Source organism: Bacillus rossius, chromosome 12 (genome assembly GCF_032445375.1).
Source record: "Bacillus rossius redtenbacheri isolate Brsri chromosome 12, Brsri_v3, whole genome shotgun sequence".
NCBI classification, from domain to species: domain Eukaryota; kingdom Metazoa; phylum Arthropoda; class Insecta; order Phasmatodea; family Bacillidae; genus Bacillus; species Bacillus rossius.
Genome location: NC_086339.1, coordinates 12459773 through 12471728, shown reverse-complemented (window position 1 = coordinate 12471728; position 11956 = coordinate 12459773). Strand labels below are relative to the sequence as shown.

Sequence of the window (11956 nt, the reverse complement as noted above, 5' to 3'; positions counted from 1 at the left end):
TTTCTTTCTATGATTTTTGATTAATTTTTGGTTAAATGCTACTTGCTTACATGAATTATACATCAAATAAAAAAAAATTAAATAAACACCTACTTCTCTTTGGTGCTGGTGTTAGCCTTCAGAATGTTGTCAGCGTCGAAATGGCCTTCATGTGCCATCTCCTCTCCAAGATTCACCACATCCCCGATACGGTTCTCCAACTGAGCCATTTCGTTTTCCAGAGCCTTCAACAAAAATCCAAAGTAGGTACTGTTCACTGAAATTATTTCCAAATATGAACATTTAACTTATTTTTAGAAATATAACACTTATAATGAAGGGGAAAAAAGTATGAAACTTGAATCATAATTTCAAGTTCTGTAACTATGTAAGTTACACTATGAAGAAGGTTATTCTAAGAAAATGTAAATTTCACATAATTTACAACAAAAATTGTGTTTACATGCGGTGTAACACACAAATAAAAACAAATATGCCACACAACACTGAAATGCAACTATAATCATAAAATTAATCAGTATTTTAATAAAAATTAACTCTAATCACAAAAATTTTAATGTAGACAATTCAATAAATTAGAAAAAAAATCTTGCATCTCTTACTAACCAATCTTTACATTACTGAAAATGTACAATTTTTCAACACTTAAATGCTTGTTAATTAATTTTAATTACTATGACATTTTACATTCTTATTAAATATTAGTTTATGTATCTCAGCCAAAATTATGCTATAGTACAAGTATTTATACTACGAAACATTTTTAGGTTATGATTATTGAAATAAACAGAAATGTTTTGTACATATAATAAATAATAATAATAATAATAATAATAATAATAGTAGTAGTAGTAGTAGTAAATTTAATAATAATTATAATAATGATGATGATCACTGCAACAACAACAACAACAACAACAACAACAATAATAATAATAATAATAATAATAATAATAATAATAATAATAATAATAATACCAACAACAGCACCATATTTACCAGCACAAGGGTCAAAATTGCATATATGTCACATCTATTAATTGGGCATAAAATTCTAATATACCCTCAAACAAGGGTCCCACCAAATATCTTCAGTTGAGTTCCATAGATACAAGTGAAGCCTTTACGTTCCATGTCTCAGCTTATTACAGCATAACTAGTGTATAAAACTATGGATTTATGTGCCGTAGAATGAAATCATAAATCCGTATTTTGATCTATCTCGTAGGGTTCAGCCAGCGTTTGCAATGTAAGCACAAAAAAAATGTGTGTATTTACGACATCACATTAGAAACCTCTAAAAATATAATTGTTTCTCTACTATATTATGCATGTATTATACATATAAAACCTTCCTCTTGAATCACTCTATCTGTTAAAATAAACCACAATAAAGTCCGTTGCGTAGTTTTAAAGATCTAAGCATGCATAGGGACAGACAGACAGCTATGTACTGTGTAGCGACAAGGGTAAGAGACCCTCGAGCTGGAAGCGGGAATACCTGGTGCTTGTTGAGCAGGTCCTTGCAGTGCCGCAGGTCGGAGCCCACCTCCCGGGACCGCAGGCTGGCCTGGATCTCCTCCAGCTTGAAGCGGGTGTCCTCCACGGTGCGGTTGAAGGCGTGCTGCGCGGCCGCCTGGCGCAGCCGGCGGCCCTTGTCCTGGGACCGCGCCACCAGCTCCTCCCAGGTGCCGTTCAGCTCTTGCAGCGCGCGGGACACGTCCGCCCGCCGGTAGTTGTTCTCCGACAGCAGGCCCTGTCCCGTCTGCGACAGGATGTCCCGTCACTCGGCCGCGTTGCCCACGACGACGCCTTTGAATATACATACTGTATAGAAGTCGCGAGTGGATAGGATTTACTATACTTTTTCAGGAGCGTATGATGAGCAGCTTGGGAACTTCCACCGCTGCAGTGCGCTGCCGTAACGTCCTGTATCGTCTTAGGTTGTCATTTGCACGTTAGAGCGCGGCTCTGTCGCCCGCTGTCAAACCCCGCACCCCCCCACCTATCATTCACTGCAGCTCAAGTTCGTTCAACGGGAGGGGGAAGGGGTGTTTGAAGAGTACGACACTTGTCCGCTAGGGACCACCACAAGTCGATGCCCTAGAGATGGTGGCGATTGCGGCGGTGAATTAACCAACTACCTCAAAACCGTATTAGAAATTTTAACCTGGGCTGGCGACTTCTATACAGTATATATATTCAAAGACGATGCTTCTCCGCAAAAAAACTTCTCGGTGCAGCAGCGCAAGCACGTCACGCCGGATTATCAGAGACGGGAAAAAAATTTGCGGGTTCAACGACCTCCAGGACGGACTCCAATATCCTCCACACACCCGGGAAAAATGCCACCCGTTCATTGGCTGCTGACTTGTGTGTCGTCTCGACTGGGTGGCCTGTGATTTGACACTTCTATGAGTAAAGACCTCTAATTGGCCCTCAGTCCTCCAGATTAACAGTGAACCAATGACAGAAGCAGCACTAAGGTATAATTATTTGAATTTTAGCATAACACGAAATGAACCCGCGAATTTCCCGGGTCTCTAATTATCACTTTCAAGATTCCTGCTAAGATATCCTTGACTTTCAAATACTGTACCTACGTCAGCACACAGAACCAAACGAACAGAAGAGGGGACGCACCCTGTTGACTAGGCGGAGCTGCCCCTCGTTGGCACGCAGCTCGCGCTCGAACGCCTCGTGTTTCTGCAGCTTGCGCTCCAGGTTGGACAGGTCGCGGTACGACTCGTCGGCGGCCATCTTCAGCTTGTCGTCCAGCCAGCCGCGCAGGTCGTCCACGTCGGCCGAGAAGTCCTGGAAGTCGCGCGCCGCCTCGAGCGCCGCCTTCCGCCTGAGCGCGGCGTCCTTCACCGCCTGCCGCCTCGCCAGCACCTGGTCGCGCCGGTCGCTGACGCTGCGGAAAGACGGAGCGAGACCGTCGGGGTCCGGGAGCAAGCGACCGACCGCAACAAACACGACAGGTCATTGGCCCACATTCATGTGGAAGCGTACGATCCTACCGTTCCAGTGTAACTTCATCCTCTCATGAGCATTGGCATAGCTGTGTTAATAAAGTTGAGGGGGGGGGGGGGATCCGGGGGTTCTCCACCGGAAAATTTTGATTTTAAAAGTGCAATAGCGCCTTTTTAAGCAGTTTTTGTATCTAACCATTGGATACATCGATGTTAAAATTATTATTGTTTCTTTAAGATAAAAATTGAGAGTGAAGAAATTACAAATAAAGTTGGCCAGAATAGTATTATAAAATAAAAATATAATGGTCTAGAAAGTCCCCCTCCACCCAAAAAGTTCAGGGGGACAGGTCCCCCCTGACCCCCCCGGTTCCTACACCCCTGCTCACGAGATACACCAATTGAAACCTAACATCATGGGACCCAGCAGTGTACTCAAAAACATAAAAACCGTCTACACAGAATTAAAATTATGTACGATTATTGTTTACATTAGTTACACAGATACAGCACATGTATAACAGGCCAGAACACTACTAAATAGTAAATGTTGATACATTTTTACTAAAGTGTCTAAATACACTACAAATCAACTAACTTACAATTTAAATTATTTTATATATAATTGTTTTACACAATTGTTTTTGACAGTAACAGTTATTAACATGACAAAATTAAATTAAATTAATTTAGTGAAATAAATTATAATTTAGTGTTAGTTCACTAATTTTGCTTTGTGCCATTTTTCTGGGTCCCTAGTTATTATACTCATACTTAAATAAATTGAGCAAAGTTTTTCTTAAAATGTTCTTACATTACCAAAAAAATTATTACTATGTATAAATTGTTTCTTAAATTTTCTGAATTCATTGTACTTATTATCAGACACAATAGGCATCATTGTTTCATATCCATTCAGGCCACAGAAGGATCGGCCCTGCGAATTGGCCGCACCTTTAATTTTGAATACATTAACAGGTAAAAACCCATAAATTAACAGTAATGACAATAAAAAGAAATAATCAGATTAATGTGTGAAACAAAGCCTCAGCAGCGTAATGCAGAATGAAGAGTACATACTATTAGGTAACAGAAAAACTTGCAAACTTACTACTTGCTGTCATAATGGCCTGCTGCGATAAGCTTGTCAGCCATTTCGCTGAACGCTTTCAGCCTCTCATCCTGCACGCTCAGAGTGTTCTCGAAGTCTTCGTGCCGTTTGAGAAGAGCTTCCACATCATCGAGAGATCCCTACCAAAGAACAAAATATATATTGGGACAAGCTGAAATACATAAAAATAGATTCCATCCATAAATAACCTTGATATATCAGAGCAGAAGTGACGAGACACGTGTATCGTGCCAAAAAAAAAAAACTTACTTTGAGATAGGCGTGAAATGTTTAATCAGACTTATATTTCTTTAGGTTATGTTATGTTGTATGTATCGAGAAGTGTCGCCTTCCCCGACGGAAGAGTATATAGGACCGTGTGATGGTGTGGTTGGAAGAAAACAAGATGTACAAGTGGTAACTGATGAAAGTACACACGGTCAGTGGCGTAGCCAGGATTTGTGTATTGGGGGGTGTTAAGAAGCATGGACCCCCCCCCCCCACCTAGTATCAAAGCGGGGGGGTCCGGGGGTCCAAACCCTGGGGAAAATTCGGATTGTAAGGTGTAAAATAGTGCTATTTCAGCAGTTTTCGGTACTTAAATTTAAATATTGTGATGGTAAAATTTTTTATTAATTTTAATATGAAATTTGTTTTGAATGATGAATAAGAAATTAATTAAAAGATTTTTTGCTAGGGAGGGGGGGGGGGTGTTTGAAACCCTAAACCCCCCCCTGGCTGCGCCCCTGCACGCGGTACCTGCAGAGAGAGGAATCACGAGGCAGCCATACAAGTGGTGACTGATGGATGCACAGAGAGAGAGGAATCACGAGGCAGCCATACAAGTGGTGACTGATGGAAGCACAGAGAGAGAGGAATCACAAGCACAAGGCAGCGATACAAGTGGTGACTGATGAAAACACAAAGAGAGGAATCACGAGGCAGCCATACAAGTGGTGACCGATGAAAGCACAGGGAGAGAGAGGAATCACGAGGCAGCCATACAAGTGGTGACCGATGGAAGCACAGAGAGAGAGGAATCACGAGGCAGCCATACAAGTGGTGACCGATGGAAGCACAGAGAGAGAGGAATCACAAGGCAGCGATACAAGTGGTGACTGATGAAAGCACAAAGAGAGGAATCACGAGGCAGCCATACAAGTGGTGACCGATGAAAGCACAGGGAGAGAGAGGAATCACGAGGCAGCCATACAAGTGGTGACCGATGAAAGCACAGAGAGAGGAATCACGAGGCAGCCATACAAGTGGTGACCGATGGAAGCACAGAGAGAGAGGAATCACGAGGCAGCCACACAAGTGGTGACCGACGGAAGCACAGGGAGAGAGGAATCACGAGGCAGCCATACAAGTGGTAACCGATGAAAGCACAGAGAGAGAGGAATCACGAGGCAGCTATACAAGTGGTAACCGATGAAAGCACAGAGAGAGGAATCACGAGGCAGCCACACAAGTGGTGACCGATGGAAGCACAGGGAGAGAGGAAAAACGAGGCAGCCACACAAGTGGTGATCGATGGAAGCACGGAGAGAGGAATCACGAGGCAGCCATACAAGTGGTGACCGATGGAAGCACAGAGAGAGGAATCACGAGGCAGCCATACAAGTGGTGACCGATGGAAGCACAGGGAGAGAGGAATCACGAGGCAGCCACACAAGTGGTGACCGATGGAAGCACGGAGAGAGGAATCACGAGGCAGCCATACAAGTGGTGACCGATGAAAGTACAGAGAGAGGAATCACGAGGCAGCCATACAAGTAGTGACTGATGAAAGTACACACAGTACCTATAGAGAGAGGAATCACGAGGCAGCCATACAAGTGGTGACCGATGAAAGCACGGAGAGAGGAATCACGAGGCAGCCATACAAGTGGTGACCGATGAAAGTACAGAGAGAGGAATCACGAGGCAGCCATACAAGTGGTGACTGATGAAAGTACACACAGTACCTATAGAGAGAGGAATCACCAGGCAGCCACACAAGTGGTGACCGATGGAAGCACGGAGAGAGGAATCACGAGGCAGCCATACAAGTGGTGACCGATGAAAGTACAGAGAGAGGAATCACGAGGCAGCCATACAAGTGGTGACTGATGAAAGTACACACAGTACCTATAGAGAGAGGAATCACGAGGCAGCCATACAAGTGGTGACCGATGAAAGCACGGAGAGAGGAATCACACGAGGCGGAGCCACAGGGCCAAGGGACGGGACGGATAGCTCACCCCCAGGTCGGTGCCGGCCAGGAAGACCTCCTGGCTGGAGGTGGAGGTGTCGATCTGGTCGGCCTCGCGGTTCAGCAGCTGCAGGTCGAGGCACTGCTGCAGCCAGGCGCCCTTCTCGCCCCAGCCGCGCGCCACGGCCTGCTGCTCCGCGCCCAGCCGCTCCAGGCGCTCGCGCACGCCCGCCAGCCCCGGGTCGCGGCGAAGCAGCTTGCCGCCCAGGTCCAGCAGCTCGCCGAACCTGCGGGCGGCGCGAAACACTCCTCTGTGGTCCCCGGTGCCAACTGCTCCTCTGGCCCACGTCCGTCTGCTTCAGTGACGATTCGCCTCACTCCTCTGTGGTCCCCGGTGCCAACTACTCCTCCCACCCACGTCCGTCTGCTTCAGTGACGATTCGCCTCACTCCTCTGTGGTCCCCGGTGCCGACTGCTCCTCCCACCCACGTACGTCTGCTTCAGTGACGATTCGCCTCACTCCTCTGTGGTCCCCGGTGCCAACTACTCCTCCCACCCACGTCCGTCTGCTTCAGTGACGATTCGCCTCACTCCTCTGTGGTCCCCGGTGCCGACTGCTCCTCCCACCCACGTCCGTCTGCTTCAGTGACGATTCGCCTCACTCCTCTGTGGTCCCCGGTGCCAACTACTCCTCCCACCCACGTCCGTCTGCTTCAGTGACGATTCGCCTCACTCCTCTGTGGTCCCCGGTGCCGACTGCTCCTCCCACCCACGTACGTCTGCTTCAGTGACGATTCGCCTCACTCCTCTGTGGTCCCCGGTGCCAACTACTCCTCCCACCCACGTCCGTCTGCTTCAGTGACGATTCGGTTCACTCCTCTGTGGTCCCCGGTGCCAACTACTCCTCCCACCCACGTCCGTCTGCTTCAGTGACGATTCGCATCACTCCTCTGTGGTCCCCAGTGCCGACTGCTCCTCCCACCCACGTCCGTCTGCTTCAGTGACGATTCGCCTCACTCCTCTGTGGTCCCCGGTGACAACTACTCCTCCCACCCACGTCCGTCTGCTTCAGTGACGATTCGCCTCACTCGTCTGTGGTCCCCGGTGCCAACTACTCCTCGACCCCTGGTTTCAGGCCACGTCTGTTTGCTTCAGTGACGATTCGCCTGACTCCTCTGTGGTCCCCAGTGCCAACTACTTCTTCCACCCCTGATTTCAGGCTACGTCCGTCTGTTTCAGTGACGATTTGCCTGAACGTTTCGGCGTGTCTCGTGCAGCCGTTTTCAAGGGCGACTGCGACTATTCGACAAGTATTCGAATTTCGTGAATAATTTGATACTTGATATTCATGAGTAATTTTATATTTAATTCGAAATTTCCCATCGAGAATTTCAGCAATTTATTTGCTGCCAATGGATAGGCCTACACCATTTGAAAAAAAAAAAAATTAAATCATATCATGTACGAGGCGAGGATGATTATTTATTGCCGGATTCAGACTGCAACATTATCCACAATTTTTTTTTTTAATATTTAATAAGTAATTGGTTATTGCGATTTAAAATTATCACTAACACTACATTTTGTGTGTGTAACTAAATCAGCTAAAAAAAAAAAAAAAAACTTTCAAAAATTAAAAGTTAGGTACTCATTCAAGAAAATGAATTGGCAGTTTTTTAATTTAATTTAATTTACACTTCTTGGTAATGGTTCCATTTATATTAATTATTATTAATTTTTTATTTTACTGTAATTTGGATCAATTTTTCTTGAACTCCTGTGAATTGCGAAAACAAATTTCACTGTATGTTAAAATTTGATTTTAAATATTTTCAAATGTCGCGAATTCAATTTGAAATTTGATTTGAATTAAGAGAAGGGGGGAGGGGGGAGACTGTATTCATAGAAGCCTACAACCCAGGTTCCCTCAACAGCATGTCACGAGACCAGACTTTCTCAAAGACTATCAATAACTGTTAAGTTTTCTCAACGTACTTCCCATTTACCTATATCACCGCACTTTCTATACCACAGTGTGCTTACAGGAATCACATCAAAATGCCATCAATTCAGTAGTTGCTCCTTGTTATGCATGCAAAACTTGACACAGCACAGATACTTTTTTTAATACTACGAATATGTGTTCCTCCAAGTGGTTATGCTGTAAGTTTTATTTTCTCAACACTTAGTAACTGCAGATTGTCATGGGTGGAGCAAAAAAATTTATAGCAGACTTCTTCACATGTGAACAGAAGGTATTATTCATACACACTGATTTGCATGCAAATAGAACACATGCTTCAATACAAAATAAAGATTTTTTAAAGATTTTGTAAAGTCGGCTTACTCGTCCTGGTGAGCTTTGATATCGTCTCCCAGCTCCTGGTGTTTCTTTAGCAAGTTCTCTGCTGTCGCAACGTCCCGGGCGGACTCGTCTGCGTTCAGGGCTTCCTTTACCGACGCTAACCAACCAAGCTGTGAACACAAGGTTGAATCGAAACCTAGGGGTGCTGTGCTATTTCTTTCCATCGCAGTGCTTTGATATTTCTACTAGCAGGTTTGGTTGTTAGCTATAAAACTTAATTAAAATGACAAATACTTCTAATGAATTATTTTAATTTCATAAATAATCATAACCAGCTCAATAATAAAATGATATGAATAACTAATGCAAATAGTCAATTTAAAAAAATACTTTGTATCACTGAACATATAAAAAAATTGAAGAAAAAAAAAATTAAAAATATCTTTGATCACATAATACAAAAACATTTTTTTTACTGCACAAAAGTGCTGGGATTCACTGTAAAAATGCACATGTTGCAGGAAAGATTTTTAAGACAGTTTTTTATTGTATAAGATAAATGTAATTTCAATAACAACCACAATATTGATGATCATCCTACATAGTGGCCAACACTCACCAGATTCTTAGAACTGTTCATGAAAATTTGCTGACCCACAGCATCTTCCAACCTGGATCGCCTTTCAATTGCTTTTGCCTGAAAGTCACAATTTAATTTTAAAATTTTGTAGCAATTTTTTTAAAAAATAATATAAACCCCTATTATTACGAGTACAAATATTACAACCACAATTAGATTAATATTTTGGTTACATTTTGTTTATTACAGCTATGTTATTTTTATTGTGACCAATCCCACACACTCAATATCACTGAAAATAATACATTTAAAAGTTAAACAAGACAGTCTTACCAACTGAATTCAAAATTACAAAAATTTCAAACATAAATTAAAATAATGTTAAATTCATACTTGACATAAATGGTGTATTTCATTTAACTTTCTATCCTGGGAAACCTAATCAAAAACTTTAAACTGAAAGAATTAAGCTTTTTTTTAATGTTGCTAAACACTAAATGAGGCTAACATACTGGAATAATTTACAGTTAAAAAAATATGTACTTAATTTTCTCAGTGTGAGATTTAAAAGAATAATAAATTATAAATTATGAACTATAAATTGATTTATTACACACACATAGTATTTATCTAACCTTGACTTTTCCCCATAAATCTTGAACTTCCTTCTGTCTTGTGTTGACATTGCCGCGTTCATTAGGATATGAAGACTTCACCCTGAAAATAAAATAAAAAAGTTGAATAACATGTGTGCCTTCTTACTGGTTCTACATATTTTTCAGATGCTAAATTTAAAATGTCATTTTAATCAAACCAACTATGAATAAAGTTAAATATAGAGAAATTTAATTGAAATGCAAAAACCTATGTGAAAATTCTGGAAAGAAAGTTTCTGAGAAAAATTGGCAGTGGGATACATAGATAGTATGCTAGATGAATAGAATCATTCAGTTTATATAAAGGCTCAGAAAATTACATTAGCATTTTTACATTTATAGCAAGTAGTCACATCTGCACAAGGCTAAAAATGCCGGCCTATAGTTGGCATACACAAGGTGTGAGAAGCTAAGAAAATTCTAACTTGTTGAATTAACTTGATTTACTCAGTAACGTGACATCATTTGCTCGATAATACTGTGTAAACACTTGAATTTTTTAAGGAAAAACCCTTGTATTTTTTAAATAGTGCATGATTCTGTGTACTGCATCTGATAAAAAAAACTATTAAAACTTTTGAATATTAATGTTTCCATAAATAAAAAACCAAACAAAGATGCAGTTTTAGCAGAAAAATAGAAAAGGCAACCTTATAGACAACAGGAAACACTGTAATGAAAGTCGTAAGTAACAATGAACTCTGAAAGAATTAAAAATGCGTAGGCGTATAAGGTTGGAAGTCAGAATACATCCAAAACATTCTGAACATGAACAGCTCCATTTGTGCTGGATTACAAATTCTTTCACTGCATTTGGTATTATGCTTTTAAATGGACAAAATTAACTTTCATGCCTGTCTAGTCGAGGTGTATTTGTGTTAGTGAGGCGGGATGATAAGCGCGACGCTCGCTGGTGCTTCTAGCGCGGTATCGCCTCTGAACTGGCGTGCAGTCTTCTCGTCGTGCATAAGACAACTATGGAATTTGAGCAGTGACCGTAAGATTATATGGCAGGGAAATAAAAGATAAAGGTGTAATGAAAGTCCCTTAAGTGTTTTCAAGAATCTGTACCAATCGTTTCATGCTAAAAAAAACTACTCTGAAAACACACCTTTTAACACTTTCCACTCTTCTACGAACACAGTTTAAAAACTTAATCAGGAAATAAAACTACTTTCTGGCGCTCAGCAGATTCTAGAATACTTTTCGTAAACAGACCTACTCAGATACATTGAGTAGTTTAGAATTCACATGGTTTTTTTCCCCGAAGCTCTGGACGCCCGGGTAGACGGGGCCCTTGACCAAGTAAAATTTTCTGGAAGAGCCCTTGAAGCTGAGGAGAGGTCACACGCAGGGACGTCGGAACAGGGAAGGAAGGGGGGGGGGGAGCTGCAGGGACAAGTCGCCCCCGTGCTGTTATTCCTTGGGGGGCGAGAGTAGCATTTCGCCCCCCCTCCTTTTCCACAGAATAAATGTTTGGTCCCAGTAGTATTTTTCTCAACCAGTAGTTACAAACGTTGCATTGGTGATCACATTGATTAGAAAATCAAATTTATGATTGTCAATATACTGTAAAATGATTGCAAATTCCTAGATGGTATTTTATTTAAATTGTACTACATCTACTGCCAGAGTAGTATTTAATACATACTACGTCATCAAATTCTTGGAATGGTATATTTAATATTTTGGTTCGGAAACTCATTAAATAGCACAATTTTGGATATAAAATTTCAAATTTTTCCCTGGACCCCCGTTCTAGGACTGAGGAAAGTGTGATACAACCACTCCCCACCCCCCTCTCATGAAAACATTCCGACGTCCCTGGTCGCGCGGACGACGACGCCACTCACGAGTTGGCCAGCAGGTTGACGCGGTTGACCTTCTCCTCGACGGGCGCCAGCTCGCGCTCCAGGTGCTGGTGGCGGCGTTGCAGCGCCTGCACTGTCTTCAGGTCGGGCCCGAGCTCCGCCGTGTCCAGCTGGGTCATCTTCTCCAGCATCCAGTCCCGCGCCTCGTCGCACGTGCGGTTGAACAGCTCCACGCTGCGGGATCACATACGTCGCTCTCTTCACCAAGGACCCAGCAGACAGGGAGACCAGGGATTCATGTGGATTCATACTACACTCTAAACTAAC

At 42.6% G+C, this 11956-nt stretch overlaps 1 protein-coding gene across 5 annotated transcripts in view; it reads right to left on the bottom strand.

Annotated features, from left to right (window-relative positions):
• LOC134537539 (spectrin beta chain) overlaps positions 1-11956 on the bottom strand; it is a 276676-nt gene that overhangs the window by 79082 nt on the left and 185638 nt on the right. For all 5 annotated transcript variants that reach the window (XM_063378092.1, XM_063378088.1, XM_063378090.1 and 2 more), the window contains 9 exons: positions 11672-11863; positions 9798-9879; positions 9202-9279; positions 8625-8752; positions 6327-6564; positions 4084-4223; positions 2644-2914; positions 1502-1765; positions 94-224 (listed from right to left, as the gene is read on the bottom strand). In XM_063378092.1, the coding sequence (XP_063234162.1) occupies positions 94-224; positions 1502-1765; positions 2644-2914; positions 4084-4223; positions 6327-6564; positions 8625-8752; positions 9202-9279; positions 9798-9879; positions 11672-11863 (1524 nt within the window). The remainder of the gene's footprint in view (positions 1-93; positions 225-1501; positions 1766-2643; positions 2915-4083; positions 4224-6326; positions 6565-8624; positions 8753-9201; positions 9280-9797; positions 9880-11671; positions 11864-11956) is intronic.